The sequence below is a fragment of the Zeus faber genome (assembly GCF_960531495.2).
Source record: "Zeus faber genome assembly, chromosome: 4".
Classification (NCBI taxonomy): Eukaryota; Metazoa; Chordata; class Actinopteri; order Zeiformes; family Zeidae; genus Zeus; species Zeus faber.
Window position 1 is genome coordinate 21,729,568 of NC_137191.1, and position 21,479 is coordinate 21,751,046.

General features: G+C 42.5%; 1 protein-coding gene across 1 annotated transcript in view; it reads right to left on the minus strand.

Annotated features, from left to right (window-relative positions):
• Window positions 1-2,828: 2,828 nt before the first annotated feature.
• The window catches only part of ndst3 (N-deacetylase/N-sulfotransferase (heparan glucosaminyl) 3), a gene marked incomplete at its 3' end in the record, with an annotated part of 79,159 nt that continues 60,508 nt past the window's right edge, over window positions 2,829-21,479 (minus strand). Inside the window, exons 9-16 of the mRNA XM_079999484.1 lie at window positions 16,951-17,074; window positions 15,212-15,386; window positions 13,428-13,598; window positions 13,061-13,170; window positions 10,860-10,962; window positions 7,581-7,691; window positions 5,747-5,863; window positions 2,829-2,918 (exon numbers count right to left, since the gene is read on the minus strand). Of these exons, the coding sequence (XP_079855610.1) occupies window positions 2,829-2,918; window positions 5,747-5,863; window positions 7,581-7,691; window positions 10,860-10,962; window positions 13,061-13,170; window positions 13,428-13,598; window positions 15,212-15,386; window positions 16,951-17,074 (1,001 nt within the window). The remainder of the gene's footprint in view (window positions 2,919-5,746; window positions 5,864-7,580; window positions 7,692-10,859; window positions 10,963-13,060; window positions 13,171-13,427; window positions 13,599-15,211; window positions 15,387-16,950; window positions 17,075-21,479) is intronic.

Here is a 21,479-nt window from a genome sequence, read left to right on the forward strand (position 1 = left end):
ATATGAAACAAATTATTGAATTTTCCCCTCTATTAAGGTACTTTATGCATTATGTCCAATGCTTTTCTGTTTTATAGTATAGTTGTGTAGTTTTCTTGTAGTTTGAGTTTTGACAATCTCCAAATAGACACATAATTTTTGGTATCATTGTCATGCATGCAATTGACTAAACTGTGTTTACTTGCAAAAAGGATTATTCGATTATTCGATTACAAGGTTATGTTTTTATTATTTAAAAACGTTTTGTTCACAGTGGCAGTGCTATAGATTTAAAGACGTACTGTATGTATAGTGTTTATCAATAAAACATACAGAAGTATGTGTAGTCTTATTTCTTGATCCTCAGTTTTATTTGCATTGATATTGTGTTTTCCTTGTATAAATGTGGGGTGCAAATAATTGAGCACAGTTAAAGCACACTTTCCTCCCTCTCGATTTGGTGTTTACACAATGTATGGATATGATTTTATGTTTAAATGTTAAATAACATCATATGCTTGAATGTGAATAAACATCCAACATTTTAGCTGTTGTTGAATTTTTTAACAGAAACAACCTCCCTAACCTAAAAAAATATTTATAAAACTTGTTTTGACTCACATTGTGTTGTATATTTATTTTTAGTCGTTATTGTGTTGTTATGGCAATATGTCCGCCAAAAATCACTGCTCGTTTTCTCCCAAAGAGAGACTTCAGAGTACTTTTTCGTAGATGTGTGTGTGTGTGTTGCTGAGTGTGTGTGCGTGTGTTTGCTTTGGGGTCAGGGGTCAGGGGTCATTCACACCTGTCCATGAAGTGACAGTCGTTGGAACAACAGAGCATTGTGTGTGTGTGTGTGCTACAAGAAAGGAAGCGAGTCCTGCCATGTCAGAGCATGTCTGCACACACACACACACACACACACACACACACACACACACACACACACACACACGCACTCACTTGCAGAAAGGACTTAACACCCGAGTGTTGTACAATGTCCGTAGTAAAAAACTATTAATTGAGTTGTTTTTTCGTTTGCTTGATAACACAGTTCATGTGGACTCCACGGGTACTATCAGGTCTGTAAGGAGACACTACCTTCAAACTTCAGTATCACAATACTTCAAGTATAGTTATAGTATTTGTTTTGACCTTTTTGCACTTTTTTGTGAGTATACTTCTGTGTATCTTTTGGTACTTCTTATTGACTCATATTGATTGACTCATATTGCTTCATGTTCTAATTTAAAGTACAGCATCTAGTCATTAATATTCTACGTACACTTATAATTAGTACATTGAAACATTAACCTAACTGAAGCTGTAGCTGAGTAAACTTAAAAGTGTGTTCTTTTGGTTTTTCAAAAGTATCCAACAATACATCACAATATATTTTTAATACATTTTTTCATGTGTATTTTTTTGAACACACTAGATACAACTTGTGGTTGTGGTTTCAACAACAGCAACAACATGACTTTATTACATTAATTGTGAATGCATATAAAGTATTCTAAATATGCATACTTTCAGATAACACACAAAATTAGAGTTTATTTAATTGGTTATTGATGGAGGTTTTCTCTCTGTGCCTCTGTTTTGAACTTATCCGAACATTTGAACATTTATATGTTTTTATGAAGTCCTATCGCCCTTCAGTCTTTAGCTGATAAGCTGTTAGAGGGTGGGTTCACTATTGATAGTACAGCACCATCCTGTGGCCATATTGCCGCTGTAGAAAACTGGTGGCGAAATAAAAGAAACAATTAAAAAAATATTTCTAGAAGCTAGAGCATTCGTTCCAAAAAAATCTAAGAATTTATTTTGATTCAATTAATTATTTTTTCACTTTTCAGACATTTTTCACCTAAATATGCTTTCCCACTTTCTTTCTTTTCTTCATTCAAATCTCAACTTGTCATAACTTATTTTTTTTCTATTATGTCTTGGTTCAATATGCTTGTTCATTCTTTAAAACAAGATATCTGTCAACCAAACGTTTTTATTTCCTCCCTTTATAAATGATATTATTTACTATTTATTTCACGTAAATATTCTGTGGCCCTTTTTGGAGGTTATCAATATACATAATCAATACGGTCTCTGTCAAAATGCTATTTTATATTTTCCTCTGGGAGATTGCGTTATATTAGTTTGTCAGCAGTGTATATTATTGTGGATCAGACAATATGACAGATGTGACATTTTAGTGATGTCAGTCATTGCATTGATCACGGGAATCCCTAAAGTGGTTATGAAAGCAGATAGCTGTGTCTCTTTATACTGGCAACATGAAAATAAAACATGAAAAAAACTATATTGAATCTTATTGATACTAATGTGTCATTCATCTGAAGACCATTGCTTACAAATGTAATTCTATAGGACATATATTCTAATTATATAATAAATATTAACATTGCGTCTCAATGTATTCGCAAATACATCGCTTAATAACCTCCTGGTCACCCTGTCCGGGGTTAGCGTATGATAACGACCTGCTTCCGTACTTTATCCCTTACACAGTTCATTGTTTGTGATCACAGTTGTATCATGGGGTTTAAGAACCGCGTTTACAAAGTTCCAGCTTTTAGGACCCTCCAAAAGCGAACTTCTGGCCCTGACCTGACACTGGGCCCTGCTGGGCCCAGTGTCAGGCAACAGAACCCTTTAAGACGAGTCTCTATTTGTCACACGGCACACACACCACAACACACACGCTTGAAATGGTGGCAGGTGAAATGAGTTCTCTGCGTTTGCCGTACGTCTGTCTGATTCTGCACGTTGGGGCTCAAGATCATCGGAATTACCGACTGGTTTCCTTCTCATCCGCGTTGCCACGCCTCTCAGTGGGGGTAGTGGCAGGAAGATCGGTAGAAATGGGCCGGCTCCGAGGTAACTCCGACCGAGACCATTTCCACCAGGTTGCTTTTAATCTGGGAGATGAGCTCACGGGGGAGCCGCGCCGAAGGCACGCTATGATGCCATCATTTCACGTAATAGCAGGTGTAATGGGGGTCGAATTCAGGGGGCTCCGAGGAACGGGAACGCACGGTGTCAACGAGGGCCTTTGTTTTTTTGCGACGCATATCCCGAGGACGCTCGCTGCAGCAGCCTCTTCTTGACAGCCTCCTAAATCGCAAACTCTGGGGCCATCTTAGTGTGTCTGGGAAGCTGCGGAGAAGGGGTCCGCCGGGACGCGGATGGAGAAATATTTCATTAGCATCCTGGATTGTCTTGGCTGAAGCGACGGCGTGTACTGACATCTGCCTGCAGGAATCATCTTTGAACAGTTTTGTGAGCCTTCGTTTTATATGCATAATTTAGTGGGCGGTGGGCAAAAAATGAAGAACAAAAATCCAAATAAAAGCAGCATGATTTTCACCGTCGAGGCCCGGAGTGAAAGAATCAATCTTTGGCACAATTTAAGAAAATGCACAATCATTTAGAAGTGCAAATGAGGCACTGGGAGAGTTCTGCAGAGAGCGTTGAGGCGGTTCACAGTTTAGTTCTTGGGCTGTAGAACCTTTGTACAATCATGACAGTGGCCTATTTTATTTTTAGTTTTTTTGTGCACCATGACCATAACACAAGAACATGGAAAAAAAACACTTGGAATTATGTGTTTTTCGCAAGTTGAGTTCATGTTCATAACGCATGTCTTGTTGTGTTGGTAGGACTGGGAGAAGAGTCAAAATGGATGAGAAATGACTGCAACAATGGAAAGACATGTCAACGTTTGCAGACGATGCTTGCCTTTTCTTTATACTATCACTGCTAATAATAGCAGACGGTTTCATTATAGCTCGCGGTTTCACTTCTTTTATCACAAGTCATTGTCAAAAACAGTCCATTGCAACACCTCCACTGATTGTCACATTACTTGTGTCTTTCTCGCTGCAGCAGTTTTCTGTAGCTTTTTGCCGAAAAGAACATTTTCATAAAGAACATCCCTGGGTGACGTTGTATTTGTGGGCAGCTTACTCAACTGCTTCTGACAGCCGTGGAGCCATTTATTTATTTCCTTTGAAATAGGAACACAGCACACAGTTACATCAGCAACTGTATAGGAAGCTGTGAATTTTCAATTTTTGGGGTCATTTTTTCTGATTGCTCCACACCTTCTTTTACCGTTCATTCTATTTTAAATTTTATTTTAATCTCTGCTTTTCTCCAGAGGCCTTGAATGTCCGGTGATATCAGGATCACATTCCTTAGTTTTTTTTTACATTTTAATTAAATTTTTTTTTTTTAACACACATTGAAAATAGCCCAGATGAGAGAGAGATGAGAATGTTTTCTGTGCTTCTCTAAAATAACTATTCATGTTTATTATTTCTGCAGGGGGCTATATGAGGAGTAATGAAGAGTGGAAAAAACAGTCTAAAAACAGCATTTGAGGGGTAAATCAAGAGATTAACATACAGACTAAGGCAACATTCTTTCTTTAATATATATATATATATATATATATATATATATATATATATATATAAACTTATTAATGTGCAGGAATCAAATGGTACAATGACTACTTTGATTGTTAGTGTGTGTTGGTTTTCGAATGCTGAAAAGTTACACTATGTCATATACATCTTATTCATATTAATTATTAAAGCAGTGAAGATGCTGCCTCCTGGGGTTCAACACTGTGATAATATAAATGGATTCAATTTAATTGAATGCATTACACTTTCATCACGTCTTACAAAGTATCTTCAGATTTACAACACTGAAACAATAAACCCCACTTTATTTTGATGGAGTATTTATAGATCAGGGCTGGGCGATCATTTTGTCATGATATCGATATTGTGATAGAAAACTAGATATCGTTTGGGATTTTGGTGATCGTAATATCATGTGGCTACATGTGGTATTACAGTAAAGTAATGCACTTTTCTTAAGTTCATCGACTGTTCTAGCTGTTCTAATCAACGGCTCCACCCAAATTATTGATATCAAGGTATTCATTAAATACTGTATATTGTGGTATTTGATTGAGTCAATATTGAGAATATATGTAAATTGATAATCAAATGATTTCAATTTGATTATCTATTTTGGATAAGCCATGCACCACCAATGCCAATGGCCAATGGATGCTCATTGTATCGCTCCCATCACACCCACCCAAAGACGTCGGATCCAACAGTAGCCAACCAATCGCTGCCTTGGCTAAGTAGAGCAGCGTTTTCTGGTTCCCGCAGACTGACAAGCAGCCTTTCACATTGTGTATCCATACACGTCAGAGCTGTTCGGGAATATTGGTTTAATTGTCTGCACATGTGTCTGCCTGCTCTCCAGTAAAACAACAAACAAGATAAGACCGCCCCAAACGAAACACAACACAAAAAAAACAACCGCCACACAAACACATTTTGTGCTTGTTATCATGGTGCATCTCCTTTATTCTTGTTTTTGTGGTTGACATTTACTTTTTCTTTTTCTGGCATTCCAACTGATGCTAAACAAGATAGGCCACTGGATTCGTAAAAAGGGGGGTGTGGGGGGGGGGGGGTGGTGAGGAGGGAGCAGGAGGGCTGAAACTCAACTGAGGTATTACTAAAAAACCACCCCAAACTAACCTCGCCGTGGTTACAGTGGCTGCTTTTTGGAGTTCAAACCAGGGATTCCGGTACTAGATAAAGACTATAGGAAATAGGTGTGTCATGTAAAAGTGTGTGTGTGTGTGTGTGTGTGTGTGTGTGTGTGTGTGTGTGTGCTTGTGTGTGTGTTGAGTTTTGTCCGATTCCTTCGTCACGTTGAAAAGTCCGTCTTCTTCTTGGTCCATCGTTTCAAAGGAAATGATGACGAAGGGCAGGACGCCTTCCTTCCTCTTTCCGGTCGACCTTTCCACCTCTCCAGCGGGTAAACACGTCTACCGTAACAGCACGTATAGGAAAAAAAGGCTGCAACTCTAGCTTCACTTAAAAAAATAATAGTTATAATATAAAGATCCAAACCTACAAAAGAAAAACAACAGCATTGTTGCCCACCCTGAGTCTGCACTCTTTCCAAGCGATGGAGGAACCGAAAAAGCCGCTGGACGTTGGACTCCGCCGACGACGTTCTCATTGAAGGCTTTGCCAACTCGGACTCGTGACGTTGGGTTGGTTCGGCTACTCGTGGCAAAGGTACTTATTTGAAAGCACTTTGGACAAAAGCGCGACACGACATAATGCAATGTACCGTGACGTCGCGTGAGCCCCCCACGCTCGCTCTGAGGGTCTCAAACCGAAACTAAAACCAAGTCCACACGACGCGCCCCTTCGTAGGGGGAAGCACAAGGGGGCAGAAGGTAGTGCAAAGTCTCGCCTAAAATGGAAGCCAGGCGCAGCTGACCAGCGCTGCTCTGGCGTCATAAATTAAAAAGGTAAACGCAAAGAAAACGAAAACAAATGGTAACCGTCACAGAGTCACTGCCGGAGGGAAAAAAAAAAGATTCCACGGAGGAATTCCACCAAGTGTCCAGGTTAGAGTTCGGGAAAGGCCTCACGCTCTTTGTCCGATTCAACTCTTCTTCGTTCGGTCGACATTGATCTCGTTGGGTAGATTCCACTTCCTCACTTTCATCCATCCTCACTGTCCATTAGTCCGTCCATCCCTCCCTCCAGCCGTCCGTCCCACCATCCATCCCTCCATCCATCTGTCCATCATCCATCCGTCCATCCGTCCATCCATCCCTCCATTTATCCCTCCATTCATCCATCCGTCCATCCATCTCTCCATTCCCTTGTCGCCTTGATGCTTTGGTCTCGTCTGCTCCCTGTAAAGCGCTTCATCCGGGTCGTCAGCCCTCGGCTTCGGCCTCGTGGGGTTGATGACAGGGCCAAAGGGGGCGCGTGTCCGTGGGTCTGGCTCTACCGCCCCCCCCCCCCCCCCCTCTCCCCAGCCCCCGTGACCTTTAACCCTGGCTTTCGGGTTCCAAGGTTATCTGACCTTGAGAAAGAGAGCAAGAGCGGGAGAGGAATAGAGGGAAAGAAGAGGGAAGCAAGGAGGTGGGGGGAAAAAAAATATATAATACTGCAGGAATGCACCGTTCCCCCAGCCACAGCCCATCTGAAATGCAATGTTGGAAAGAATCTATGCAGCAAAACCTTGCGTGACGGAATAGTTTGGATTGTTTGGAATGTTATAATCGACAGTGCTACGGTCACAGAGAGCAAAGGTACAAGGATTTGTTCCTCCAAACTGGATGTGTGGCTGCATCCCTCCATCAGGAGTTCAATGCAAGTATGGGGGGCAAATCCACAAACTGAGCATACATGGAGAACCTGCTGCGGGAAAAGCTACCTACAGAAAACGGGAACTAAAAAAAAAATCCAAACTATTCCTCTGAGATATTTAAATATACTGATGTGCACACACAGTAAACGCAGAGACACCGGACACCGCTCGCTGGAACCGTAAGTCCTTACCGTGCCGGTCTATAAGTTTGCGCGAGTTTACAAAGATAAAGATTGTTTTGTTTGTTTTTTTTTTCCTAATCCAGTTAACATATTAATTATTGATCGCGAATCGCTGATCACGTTAACGGCGGCTGACAGCGGAACCCACGCGGGACGGGAACTCTGCGGCGTTTTAATGGTGCTGACCTTCTGCAGCTCTTCTCGCAGCCAGGACGGGAGGGGCTGTCCCAGGCGGTGCAGCAGCTTTGACAGCTCTATATTGTGTTCCCTGTAGTACCGAGAGAGATAGGCCCGGGCCTGGAGAGGCGGGGAAAGAGAGGGGGAGAGAGAGAGAGAGAGAGAGAGAGAGAGAGGGAGGGAGGACGGGGAGCGGCGTAAATAGAGAATATGGTAGCAGAGAGACAGATGGAAGATGGAGGCAAAGGGATAAGAAACAAAAGATTGCGTGAACAGAGAGGAGGGGGCGAGTGAGGGGTAAAAATAAAAATAAAAATAAAAAAAGAGAAGCATGGAGAAAGCAACAAAATATAGAGGCAACAGGATAAGAAAAGAAAGAGAGAGAGAGGGGGGAGGGAGAAAAAGAGTGAGAAAGAAAGGGAAGGCAGAGGAGGGAGGGAGAGATAGAGAGAGAGAGAGAGAGAGAGAGAGAGAGAGAGAGGTAAAAAAGGAATACGGTAGCAGAGAGGGAACAGACAAAGATATAAGGGATAAGAAAAGAAAGATGGTGTGAGCGGAGAAAGAGCGCGATGGGGGGGGGCAAAGCAATGAGAGAGGGATGATGTGTTGCAAGGAAAAGGGAAAGAAGGGCAAGATGGAGGGAGGACGAAATAGTAACAGAAGATAATAGGATGAACGTTCGGGAGATAGGGAGGAAAGATAGCAACGGGTTTAGGGGAGAGGAGAGTGAGAGAAAGAGGGGGAGAAAGAGGGGGAGAGAGAGAGAGAGAGAGTGGGGGGGGGGGGGAGGAAAAAGCAATGAATCATGTGCCGTCGTCTTCAGATTAGTTTATTTCTCTCCAATCGGTGGTTTGGGCCTCGGAAGCCATGGAACTATGAACAAATGGACAAGAGAAGGACACTTTTTCCAGTTGTGCACGTAGACCTGCATTATGCGTGTGTGTGTGTGTGTGTGTGTGTGTGTACGTGCGCGTGGTGGCCCAAGCAGCTGGGTGGGGGAAATTTAAAAAAACTAAAAAAAAAACGTAAATTAGCTTGCACGAAGGCCTGTACCAGTCCATGGACTATGACATGGACGACACGATGGACCATTGACCATGAACTACAACATGGATCATGGACTAGAAACTTGCAGGCCCTGTGTGGAACCCTGTATGTCCCTGTGTCGTTGTATTGTTGTTGTTTGTGTGAGTGTGTGGCGTGTGTGTGTGTGTGTGTGTGTGTGTGTGTGTGTGTGTGCGTGCGTGTGTGTGCGTGTGTGTGCGAGCGTTCCTTTGTAAGCATATGTGTAATTATTTTTTCATCGTACCCTTCTCGGCTGAATCAGTGGCCAAGACAAAGATTTATGGATTGGATTCAGTGCACCTCTTTCCCCCTCCCTCCCCACCTCCCTCCCCACCTCCCTCCTAATCTTGTTCTCCTCCCGACACTTCTCTCTCCAGGGTCTTGTGTCAGTATTGAATCCCCATAATTAGGTTGTAACTTCCTGGCTGCTCCTGATTGGCTGACAGTTTCCACGCCGCCGCCAAGTCCTGTGGGAAATTTGGCGGCAGCGACTGAGATGTCGCTGACTGTTTTCTATAATGCAGCAGTCATTCAGGAGGCTGCTTTTGTTTTTTTTGAGTTTTTTTTTGTTGTTTTGTTTTTTTATTTGGTTTTTAACTTTTTCACAGTGCCATTTTGTCTCATCCCCTCCAAATCCCTCAAGAGAAATTGCAAATACTAATGAAAATAAATAAATGAGTGTAGAAAGAAAACCTAATGAATTCCACAATTCCATACTTTTTGATGCGTTGGAGCTACTTTTTTAAGTGATGGAAAATCTTTGGCTCCAAAAAATGTCTCAAGCATATGAAAGAAGCAGTATCACTAAAAGAATATTACGAATAATATATACTATAATAAACATTATATACATAATAATATACTATCATAAACAAACAAACAATTCTACTACAATACAACTCTAATAAGCCCACTTTTAGCTTCAAAAATATATTCCATGTTGACCAGAAGTGTATTATATAAGATAAGACATGATATCATCTATTATTTTCTGGTCAACATTAAAGATTTTTAAAAATGAACGTTTTTTTTTTTACATTCACAGCTTTTCAACCGAGTCATTTGATAATCATGATCACAAGGGATAATGCGCCATTCATGTGTATTATTCAGAATACTAGCGGAAACTATATTACATATATATTATATTTGGCAGTATTTGCTATTGTGCTGTTCTCTATTATTTTCTCACTCATTCGTTTTCTATGGCAGCCCGGAAAACAACACAGATGTCCTCAATTGGAATACCGACACTTTGAATAAAAGCTGAGAGCATAACTTCTATAGGCTCTGACAGGAAGTTTGGAGGACGTCATCATGAAGCCTGAAGACAGTCAGGTAGCGAAAACTCGGAAATGCGGCAGCTCTGACCCTAACGGAACGGTATGGCTGGTCGTAGCCCTCCTTAAAATTCCTTTAGCTCGTATGTCATTTCAGACCAACATAGGAGGGGGAAAAGCCCTACGTTCTACTTTGTGTGAGGGCTGCACCCGACTCAGAATTTTGTCAGTCGAATCTGATTCCCTGTTCGATGTGAATATTCGACTGTTTGTCGTCAGCGGCGGCGGCCCGGGGTTAGGGGGGTTGCTGGATGTGGGGGGACAGCTCGGCTCTTCCGATAGGCGAGATAGGCATCGCCTATCCCGAGGGGGGGGGGGGGCACGGAGAGGGAGCGTTTAGGGCACATTTTGCTCACCTGTCTCCCTCTCCGACGGTACCGACGATGCGCCAACGGCGATGCGCACGCCAGTGCCAGGGCGCCCGTGATGGGCGCGCCAAAACAGTGTGTTTTAGTTTAGACGTAGGTCATTTTATTTTACGTCTGCTTATGGAACGAAACAAGCGCGTATGGAACGGTATGGAACGAAACCATGCGTACTGGGGACACTTTCGCCGTCACTCTCTCCCCCGATCACTCCCTCTCCATGCGTTATGCGCAGACCCCACACGGTTTTTAGTTGTTTTGTTTGGAGGAAAGGCGCACGGCGATCAGGGCGCACGGAGAGCCGTGTTGTTTGCGTCCGTTTTCCATCTGTTTTATCCTTTGTTTCGTAATGCACACTGACTGAAAGAAAAAAAAAAAAAAGGACCGCTCGACTTCAGGAATCTCAGTCGACTGATGGGTTTCCGAATGATGATTCGACTCGTCGATTTTCAGGGGCCAGCCCTACTATGTATTGAAAACTTCAGTGTACTGCATCGTAGTGTGCTTTGTGGTCGCACCTCTGGCTCCATGGGGGGATACTTCCTCCCTTTGCTTTTCCCCAAACACTTGGTCCGTCCCCCTTCCAGCAGCTGACACCAGAACCCCTTCTGGGGGTCAAACCTGAAGAGAGAGAGAGAGAGAGAGAGAGAGAGAGAGAGGGAGAGAGAGAGAGAGGGAGAGAGAGGGAGAGAGAATAAAGTGAGGTTGAGGAAGTGGGACGGAGCCAGCAAGAGGACAAGAGCCGTGAATGTAAATATGCTCAACGCTGCTGATAAGTCGGCGGCCAAAACAAAAGTGATTGAGGTCAACACCAGAAGAGCGACTTTCAATTTAAATACATTTCTGACAGTGAAGAGCTTCTCTTTTTCTCTCTCTCTCTCCTCAACTTCTCTCCTGACAGGAATGAGAGAAGAGAGGAGAGGAGAGTCGAAAAAGAAGAAACAAAAAACAAAAAAAAAACTTCAACGCTGTGGATCTGTCAGAGTGCTGTCATGTCAGAAGAATGAGAAGAAGGGTAAATTAGGCTTTTGTGTAACTCAATCTTCCCACGTGTGCACTAGGAAGACACACACACACACACACACACACACACACACACACACACACACACACACAACCATACACGCACCCACCTCCCTTATTGCACTGTCAAAACCCGCTCTGCCAAGTTGTTTGTGAGTAAGTGTGCGAGGGGGGTTGTTTTGGGGGATTCCAGATGGAGCCGATCGCCCGTTTCTTTCTTATTTTTTCTTTCCATCGCCGCCTCAGGTTGAGGGTCCTGGATGTTTGAGGTGTTTCGGAGGCAGATCGCATCCTGATGAGTGGCGGGCCGAAGATGCAACTCCTACTAGGGCTGGGTATTGTTTAAAAAACACCATACCAGTACCAATACCAGTTGTGTAGAATGCCACCGCTTCACTCCACAGGCGTGTAGCATGGCCATACTTTTGATCGTCTAGGTGGCATCTCGGCAGGCTGAACCGCCAACTCCTTCAGATACCCTTGCGGTGATTGGCTGGTTTGTAGCTGCTGCTGTCGTGAGCAGCTACAAACACACGTCACACGTGATTGGCTGCGACAGGAACCACACAAATAGTCTTTTTTTTTGAGTACCAATACCAAGCCCTGCCTCCTACTACTTTGCTTATTCTTAAACAGGCATCATCAGTGTAACTGGAAATGATCCAAGGTCATTAGAGGGCTGTTTATTTTGCTCCTTCACTGGGATTAGAGCTGATGTTCGAGAGCCTGTTCGGGGGGTCTCAGCGACGGAAAACGTTGCATTTGCGACAAAGGAATACAAGATAGCACACATGCATTTTCTTCTACTTTCTAAGACAAGAGCAAATGGTAACAACTTTGTATTATTGTCCTTATTATAACTGCTATTATTAGGATTGCTGTTATTTTAAGGCTTAAGAACACAGTCTCATCAGAATAAAGAAAGATCTAAGATTTATACATGTGTATACACATATTCATTATACAAGCACATTTACCAGTACTATAACTCAGATTATTGCAAACCAACATTGCTGTTCTAAACTATTTGTGCTTTAATTTAGCATAACTGCCTCCTGCAAACATTGGGTCCACTTATTAGCATCGTTCTACTACCTCTTAAGTTCTATTTATAGATGTGAAAAACACATATATTTTATTAGAATTCTATTCTTTTATAATTTTCCTGCCCAGTATTAATAAAGTGTTACGCCATCTTATTTTATCTTAAATGGTTTCTAAAGAGCAAAGTTCCATTCGTCACACAATGGGATTCTTCAACACTACCTGAAGTGATTTTAAACCAAATAATCAAAACGACATTTTATATTTTAGTTGGAAATAGCTAAGTTGCAGCGAACTCCGACCCCACCGCTGCGTTTCAGCGCATGTTTTTGGCACTGACAGATAGCGAGGCAGCTCTATTAATGGACCAGCGGGCTGCATGCAGAATTGTGAGCCCCGCTACATTACAGTGCACGTCTCACTACTTTATATAGCTTGGCTTGGAAGGTGCCTTTGCTGTGAGACCTGAGGGAATACGGGGAAAGGGAATAACAGAGTCAGGGAGGTAGGGAGAGGAAGATGATGAGAGATGGGGAGAAAGATAGCGAGGCAAAGGGAGCGGGAGAGAGAAAGACAGCGAAAGAGAGAGAGAGAGAGAGAGAGAGAGAGAGAGAGAGAGAGAGAGAGAGAGAGAGAGAGAGAGAGGACTTACGTGAGGGCCTGGGAGTAGTTAAAATGGTGAATGACTCCCAGAAACTTCTGAACTTCATCCATGACTGCAGCTGGATCGGCTCTCAACTGCTGGCCGTCGATGATCAGAAGCTGCACGCAAGCACGCACACGCACACACGCACACACGCACACACACACACACACACACACACACACACACACACACACATACGCACGCACGCACACACACAGATACACATATGCAATAAATGTACTTTTGTGTGTGTATGTGTGTGTGCGTGTGAAGGCATGCATGTGTGCAACCGGTATATACATAGGTGTGTGTGGGACAGAGAGAGAGAGTACGTGCGTGCGTGCATGTGTGTGTGTGTGTGTGTGTGTGTTACCTGGTTAGCGGGGTAGTGAGTTAGCCACCTCTCCATGTGTGTGGCGTACAGCCCCGGCGTGAGGCAGCGGTTCTGCAGCGATCGAAGCTCGGCCGTCGCTCCCCGCTTGGCGCTGATCACGTCAAAGAAGGTGAAGCGAAGAGCGGCGGCGTCCTCGTGAGCCCTCTGATGCTGAGATAAAACACAACCAGGACTTTAACTTGTCAACAGTTCCACACAGAGGTACATAATCCAGACAATGTTTTGATACCCTTCCAGGAATGAATGTTGAATACGTGAGGGATAATCTATAGCCAGACGGTTATTATCGCAAAATAACCCCCTGACGGGGTGATAGTAAAATACTCTTTAGTATTTGTTGAAAAATGCAATTCTATGACACGATACTGACAATAATCAGGTTTAGAGCGCAGGAGGAGAAATAAGCTCTTGTCTGGGAAGAGTCTCTAAATGACATCCAAGGACAAAACTAAATGTGCACAGAATGGACGTACGTATTTTAAGAAAGTGAGAATGAGATTCATCCAGGAGCAGTGATCTACTTAAAAATAAACGACAAGTCACCCACGCCACAGAATTAGTTAAAATAATATTTACAAGATACTCGACAATATATCAATCTATCGATAGATAGATAGATAGATAGATAGATGGAATCTCAAGATTCCGATTCGAAAATTGAAAAATCGGTCTTAATGAGCGTTCAAATTCGAACTTCAAAAAATCACAAGCAGGTTTGCGATTCTCCCCGTATTTTTGTGTTTAATATTGTCCAAAATGGTCGCCACGGGCGATCCACGATTCCACCGGTAAACAAATGCGGTGTGCGCTGGGGCTGTGCGGCGCCTTCCGCGGAGTCGACACAGCTCAACACACACTGCATCGGCGGGTGGGGCCCACCTGGCAATAGGGACGCAGGAATTTTTTAGTAGAATTTGAGTAGAATCTGGCAAAAAATGATGCGTCAGTTGGGTTGCAGGAACGAAATTCGAATAGAATTTGAATATTACAAAGAGCTGCAGGTAGTGATTTTCCTTTTACTATCAGCGTTCCCCTTTGGCAAAAATAGCATCCATTTTACCTCATTTTGGTAAGTTACTTAAAAGTAGTGTAAGAAGTAACTTAGCATTTATTATTCTAGTCTTGCTTTGCTCAAGCTCTGTTTAAACTGTTTAGGTGTGTTAAATATTTGCATATTTTTGTTACTATTTATAATTTTTTTTATATTCAAATACAAGTTACTAATTGAGAAACAAGTGTTCTTCTTTACAAATAAGGACTTAATAGTCGAAAATAGAAGCTGTCAAAAATATATGTTAATATATGTTTAAATCAAGAATCAAATCGAATCGCGACCTTAAAATCGAAACTCAAATCGAATCGTGACACCCCCAATAGATATAGATAACAATAATAATAATAATAATAATAATAATAATAATAATAACAATACACACACTAGGAAATAATAATAAGGTATTATAATAACACAGAATAGAATACACATGGCAATATATAACAAACCTAAAAATTAACAAAGAAATATAAATATTTGGCAATGAAAACCCCAAATTAACCTAAAAATTAACAATGATCAATTGACAACATTAAAATATATAAAAAACAATTATTATTCAATCAATTATTATCGATTATCACTCCAATTATGAAATGATTCAAATTCAAATTTTGTCTCGCCAACCTGCATGGTTGACAGTGAATGTTAGTGTCTGGCCCTGGTGTATGTATGTACAGTCTAGATACTAAAGAGATGTGTTTTGTACCTGGTACCAGCTGTAGGCCCGGTCCGAGGGGTTGATGAGCAGGGTGATGATCTTGGCTTTGGGCAGCAGCGCAGCAGAGCGCCGAGCGGTGTCTTCTGAAGGGAAATAGTTTGCGCTCTTCTCAAACAGCAGGTCTGTGCTCACGTTGGACGGCACTGGGAAAAACTCCATGTACCTGGGAAAATACACATATCGCACGTTGCAAAATATTAACTTCGATTTACTTTTCATGGTACTACTGTCCTTAAGAAGTTCAAATGTAACCTATAATACAAGAGCATTTGAATGGATATGGTCTAATCATTTTTTACTATTGATACTATTTACCGTTGACGGAAGAATTGTGGATGAGGTGTTACTTCTTCTGACAGTCAGTTTGGAAGTTCCATCGCCAGCAACTCATGAATGCTGCATTCGATTGTCGGAACTCTGAAAAACCCGACCTTCGACGTAGAAACGCGCAAAGGATTTCCATGTTGGAATTTAGCTCGGAGGTAGCTTGTAGAATTCATGCCAAACAGACACAAAAAAAAACTTCAAGTTTTCCCAAACTCAGTGAAGCAACAGAACACCTTCAGCACGGAGGTGCAAACTGCTGACTCGGAAATACCGACTCAGAACTACTGACTCAGAACTACCGATTTTCGAAATACAATGGAATACGTGAAAAGACCTGTTGAACATGAGCCACATTTTGTACCAATGTGCGTGAACCACTATAAAATCCACATTTTACCTTGTTTCTGTCCCCCCCCCCCCCTTACTGAGAGGAACATGGCCGACTAGGCGTTCCAGCTGACAAAAAAAAAGGCTTATTGTACCAAATGACGACAGTATCCGTCAGGTGTCTGTGTTTTTTGGGGGAAACAATGGCATCCCGCGAGGGCCAATAGAGCAGACAGAAGCGGCAGAAAGCTAATCGAGCCCCTCGCTGAAGCTTAAATTACCCCCTCTCCACTTCACATGCTCTGACAGACACGGAGAGAAAGAAGCTAATTAATACACACTCACAAGAACAAGTACAAGCAAACACACATGAATAGCTCAATACGCCGTAAAGAACAATTTGCCTTTATGGAAAAACGCTGTCGTCCTTCACAGTAGGACGCCTGTCTCAAAGTCGACGGATTCCGTCACTTATCCGTTGTTTTTTCCGACACGATGCGATGCTGATCCATGCTTGGAATTTGGGCCGTTTAGTTTCTTACGGCCAACTAAAGGAAACGAACCAGCTGTCATTGTGCATGCTGGATGGCTCTGTTATGGCATCGTTTACGGTTTTCCTTTAGTTTTAAAAGGAACCATTTAGAAAATGTTATTGATATTTGTTGACTACTCTCCCCTCTCCTACTCTCTCTTAGATGCGTTTAAGTACAGAACTATACATCTTTTTAAATGTTGCGTCGACACCAATTTCCCTGCGTTACAGGACAAATAGACTCATTTTTGGAGTTGATTTCTTTCGACATACTGGATGTGTCCTGGTATATTTTTGTTGAGTTGATATGGAATGTGGTAGCTGAAAATTATTATTATTATTATTATTATTATTATTAATAATAATAATAATAATAATAATAATTACTATTAATAGGCTTACATAATTTATGCCATAAAAAAGAATAAATAATAATACAATTTGAAAATAGAAACAAAAAATACAAATTAATAACAAATATTGCACAAAAAAGGGATTAGGTAATTAATAGAAGTAGTAATTAATCTCTGTGTGTGCGTACCAGTCTATTCCTTTGTGGTAGTTGTTGGTATTGAAGAACTGGACCTCCTCGTAGGTCTTGGGGCTGGGGAAGTTGCTGGAGATAGACGGGTGCATGAGCAGGAAGAGATACAGCGCCGTGGTTCCTGCAAGATGGGGAGAGAATTCATAGGTGGGTATATATATATATATTTAATTTTTTTTTGAGAGAGAGAGACGGAGAGAGTTTTTGTGTGTGTGTGTGTAAATGATTATATGTTTTGTTTTGTGTTGTAGCCGTGGCACTCCACTTGAAGCATGCCCAAACCATTTGACACCTAACCATGAGGGGAGGTGGCCTCGGGGGGACGGGAGGTCTCACTCTCTGTGGATCCATTTCCACACCAATGCTCCCAGAGTTTGGACACACAGTTGGACCGGAGGGCGGTGGAGGACTGATGAAGATTGAAGAAGATATCTGCAAATGACCTTTTACCTAGTCACGCTACATCTGCTATTCTCCAGTTTGTGTGAAAAGATAAGATCCTTCATCTCCCGAAGGCAGTACTATACTCCCTTTGTTTCCACAGAAATTTTAATTGTTAAGAGAAGCCAAGTGCAACAGTTTTTGCGTTCCATTCTCACTCCCCTTCTCACTCCCTTTCTGCTTCCCATGACTCTCATACAAAGATTCATACTGTAAACTGCTCATTATTTTTTCTCAACAACACATCATGTATTGTATGAAACTAAGGGCATAGTCAGTAAGACGACCCCAAACTCCTAAAGCACGCCTTTATGTTTAGCCTATATACTTCTGCTAATGCCACAAACTCTTGGAACTTCTCCTGTGAACTCTGCAGGGTGCACTTGGACGAGGTTCCCAGCAGTAATTACATTTACTTAAAGCTTTAAGAAGTAGGACTTTGACTTATTTCCCACCACTCATCCACCATCAAACCTGTAGAGGCTGGAGCATGCCTCTCCAGATACAATCGTTATTATGTTTTTATTATATATATACATACTGTGTGTATATATATATATATATAAAATAATATATAGTAATATAATATAATAATAATAATATAATAATATATATAATAATACAATATATATATAAAAAATGTATATCTATATGTATATATATATATAAACAACTACCTTATTTTATCCCTGTATCACGTTCCCTTACTGAGCTGCTGTACCCTCCTAAATTCCCTCCTGGGGATGAATTAAGTACCATCTTATCTTACCTTATCTTATCTCATGCATACAACATTAGGAGCTTATCACCCACCACCACTCTGTAAGAGCACGGGGGCCAGGCTGTGATGTGTTCCACTCCTGATAGGGGGTTATTGTCGCTACGGTAACCCCTACCCCCCAATCAACAGGCAGTTGCTGAGGTAATTAGCTGCCTTACAAGAGCAGGTCACCTTTTAAAATCCTGATCGGTGGTAATTACACTGTAGACGAGACTTTAGAAGAGCACATCGTGGGCATAATGCGGACCTGGAAATAACTCCTTTGTTTTCCCTCCATCAGGGGGGAAAGAGGGAGAGGTTATACTGTTGATGAGAATATGAGCAATTCATTGATAGAGTGATTTAAGAAACTAGATGGTTGGATAGATAGATAGATAGATAGATAGATAGATAGATAGATAGATAGATAGATAGATAGATAGATAGATAGATAGATAGATAGATAGATAGATAGATAGATAGATAGATAGATAGATAGATAGATAGATAGATAGATAGATAGATAGATAGATAGATAGATAGATAGATAGAAAGCATCTTGGCGTCTCCTTCGCTCTAAAAAAAAAAATGTGCCAGTGTCAGAGAAACTTAAGGTGATCCGAGGCACTCACAAGGAATGCAATCTTAATGTCAATGTTCACTAAAACATAGGCATCAAAAAATCACATAAAAAATATAAAAGCAAGCTGCTAGGGGCCTTCATCGGGGGAGGAGTGCGTGGATTCGGAAAACTGTGACTGAAACTGATTGAACATTTTGTCCAAATGGTTTTGAGTTCTTTGAGTAGAAATGCACTTTTGAGTAAAATATGTGAACAGGGGTTAGTGCCGTAGTCACCCAAATGTTGTGCATGTCAAAGCTTCAATGGAGTTATTTCCATTAGCGGATTATTTCCATAAATAATTTCAGAAAATTATTTTACATATATTGCACAGTTGTCAACACTTATTACTCACACTTAGGTTTTATTCTATTGATGTTATTTATTTGCTGGTACAGGTACTCCTTACCTGCCTAACGACCGTTTTGGACTTACAACCAGCTCTCCAACTAGTACAATACTGCGGCGTGAGCGCTGTGTGCGTGGCGTCTCAGCATCAAGCATCTCATCGTGCATCACCCTTTATATAGATAGTTATATACACTACATATACTATATATACTTTATACACTATATGTACTATATATTTACATTTACATTTACATTTAGTCATTTAGCAGACGCTTTTATCCAAAGCGACTTACAAGGGAGAATAACATTCAAGCTACATTGCGACAGAGATTAGTGTAACAACAACATTAGTGTAACAATAAATACTGCTAGGTAGTGCTAAGTAATTGTAGGTTAGGACAGGAGGTACTCACTGAAGAGCTGGGTCTTCAAGTTCTTCTTAAAGACAGAGAGGGAGGTCCCCGCTCTGGTCATTTTTGGCAGCTCGTTCCAGCAACGTGGAACTACACTATATATACTATACTGTATATACTATATACACTATATACACTATATATACACAATATATACTATATACACTATATATACTATGTATATTATATATACTATATATAGTATATATACTCTATACACTGTATACATCTCATCTCATCACCCTTCTCAGTCTCAGTATCAGTCTGTTAGTATTCACTACACTAGCTTTCGCAATCACCACGCCTTTTCTTAGCGTGAAATAACATAGGTCCTGTCTTATCGACCAATTCGCTTACCGACCTGGTCCTAGGAACGGAACTCGGTTGTTAAGTGAGGAGTACCTGTTTTTTATTTTTACATACCCAAGTGAAAAAAAGGATACTTAAGTGTGTGGTGAGAAGGCCGCTAACTCAATGACCTGAAGGCCGCTAACTCAATGACCTGACTCCGAAACGGAGTGGTAATGACGTGCGGGTGAAGGAAGTGTTGACCATGACCAGCATCACCTCCACCCACGAACTGTATGCAAGATGGGTGGACTGAAAATGCCTGCAGCTCGCCTACCCGTTTCGCCGAGGCGAGCGCCAGCAGCAAGGCCGTCTTCAGAGAAACGGTCTTGTTATTTGCGATGTGTAGGGGCTCGGACGGAGGCCCTAACAGAGGCCGCAAGACTACCAATAAGTCCCAAGAAGAGATTACGGATGCCCAGGCTGGGTGTAGGCGTCATATGCCTGCCATAAAGCGAGACACAAGTGGGTGACTGCCTGCTGTGAAGCCATCCAAGCCCACGACGTGGAAATTGCTACCAGAGACCTTTAGTGTAGCGGCTGCTTTCCCCTCAGGAAACAGTTCCTGCAGGAACTGCAATATTAGCCCTGTAGTGCATTCGGAGGGGGCGTGTCACCGCTGTTCTCACTGGGAGCACACAGAGGGCACCCTGGGGCTCTGTAGAGTGGCAAAAACAGAATCTGAGAGGCCAAAAGCAAGGAGCTTCTCCCTCTCAGGCACCAGGCTCGAAGACGGCATAGGCCCAGACAGCAAATTATTCCATGCACCTGTGTGAGTAGGCCTCGCCAGGGGGGGAGCTGCCAAGAATGCTGAAGGGCTTATAGCCCCGTGTGCAGCTCGAACAACGTTGGCTGTTTCGGAATTGTAGATGAATCCCCACCCCGTGGTAAATGCATCCGTGGTGATGGTGGAGCGATATGAAATGCTCCCCAGTGCGGATCCGGCATGAAGGAACCGTGCAATTCTCCAAACCAACAAGGCCCCCTTGCACCTCGGTGAAACCATCACCCCGTGGTGCTTGTCCTTCACTGGGTGGAAACGCTTGGTCGCATACTACCCTTAGAGCACCTGGCTTGCAGCATGCCGAGGGGTAGCGCCACTGATGCCATCATGCCCAGTAGTTTTCAACACAAAAGTGACGTCACTGATAGTCTGGGTCTGAACTGTGACGCACATGACTTGATTGCCTGATCCATGGCTGGGGATAGGCGGACCATAGGCAGGAACCAGTCCAATGCCATGCCCAGAAAAGGGGTGTGTTGGCTCGAAGTCAATACACTTTTCTCCATGTTGACAACGAAGCCCAGACACAGGTGAGAAAGAGTTAATCTGGCCGCTTGTCTTGCTCCTTCCTGGCAATGGCTGCTGAGCCATTCGTCCAGGCAGTTGTACACTCCCACCCCCTGCTGGCGTAGCAGTGCCTACATCGCTTCCACTTATTTTGTGAACCACGGGGCGAGAGAGACACTGAACGGGTGCGCGAGGAACTCGAAGGCTCGCCCCTGAAAGGCAAAGCATAAGTACTTCCTGTACTGGAGGTGAATGGAGAAGTGAAAGTATGCGTCGTTCAGATCTTACAACTGACGTGTA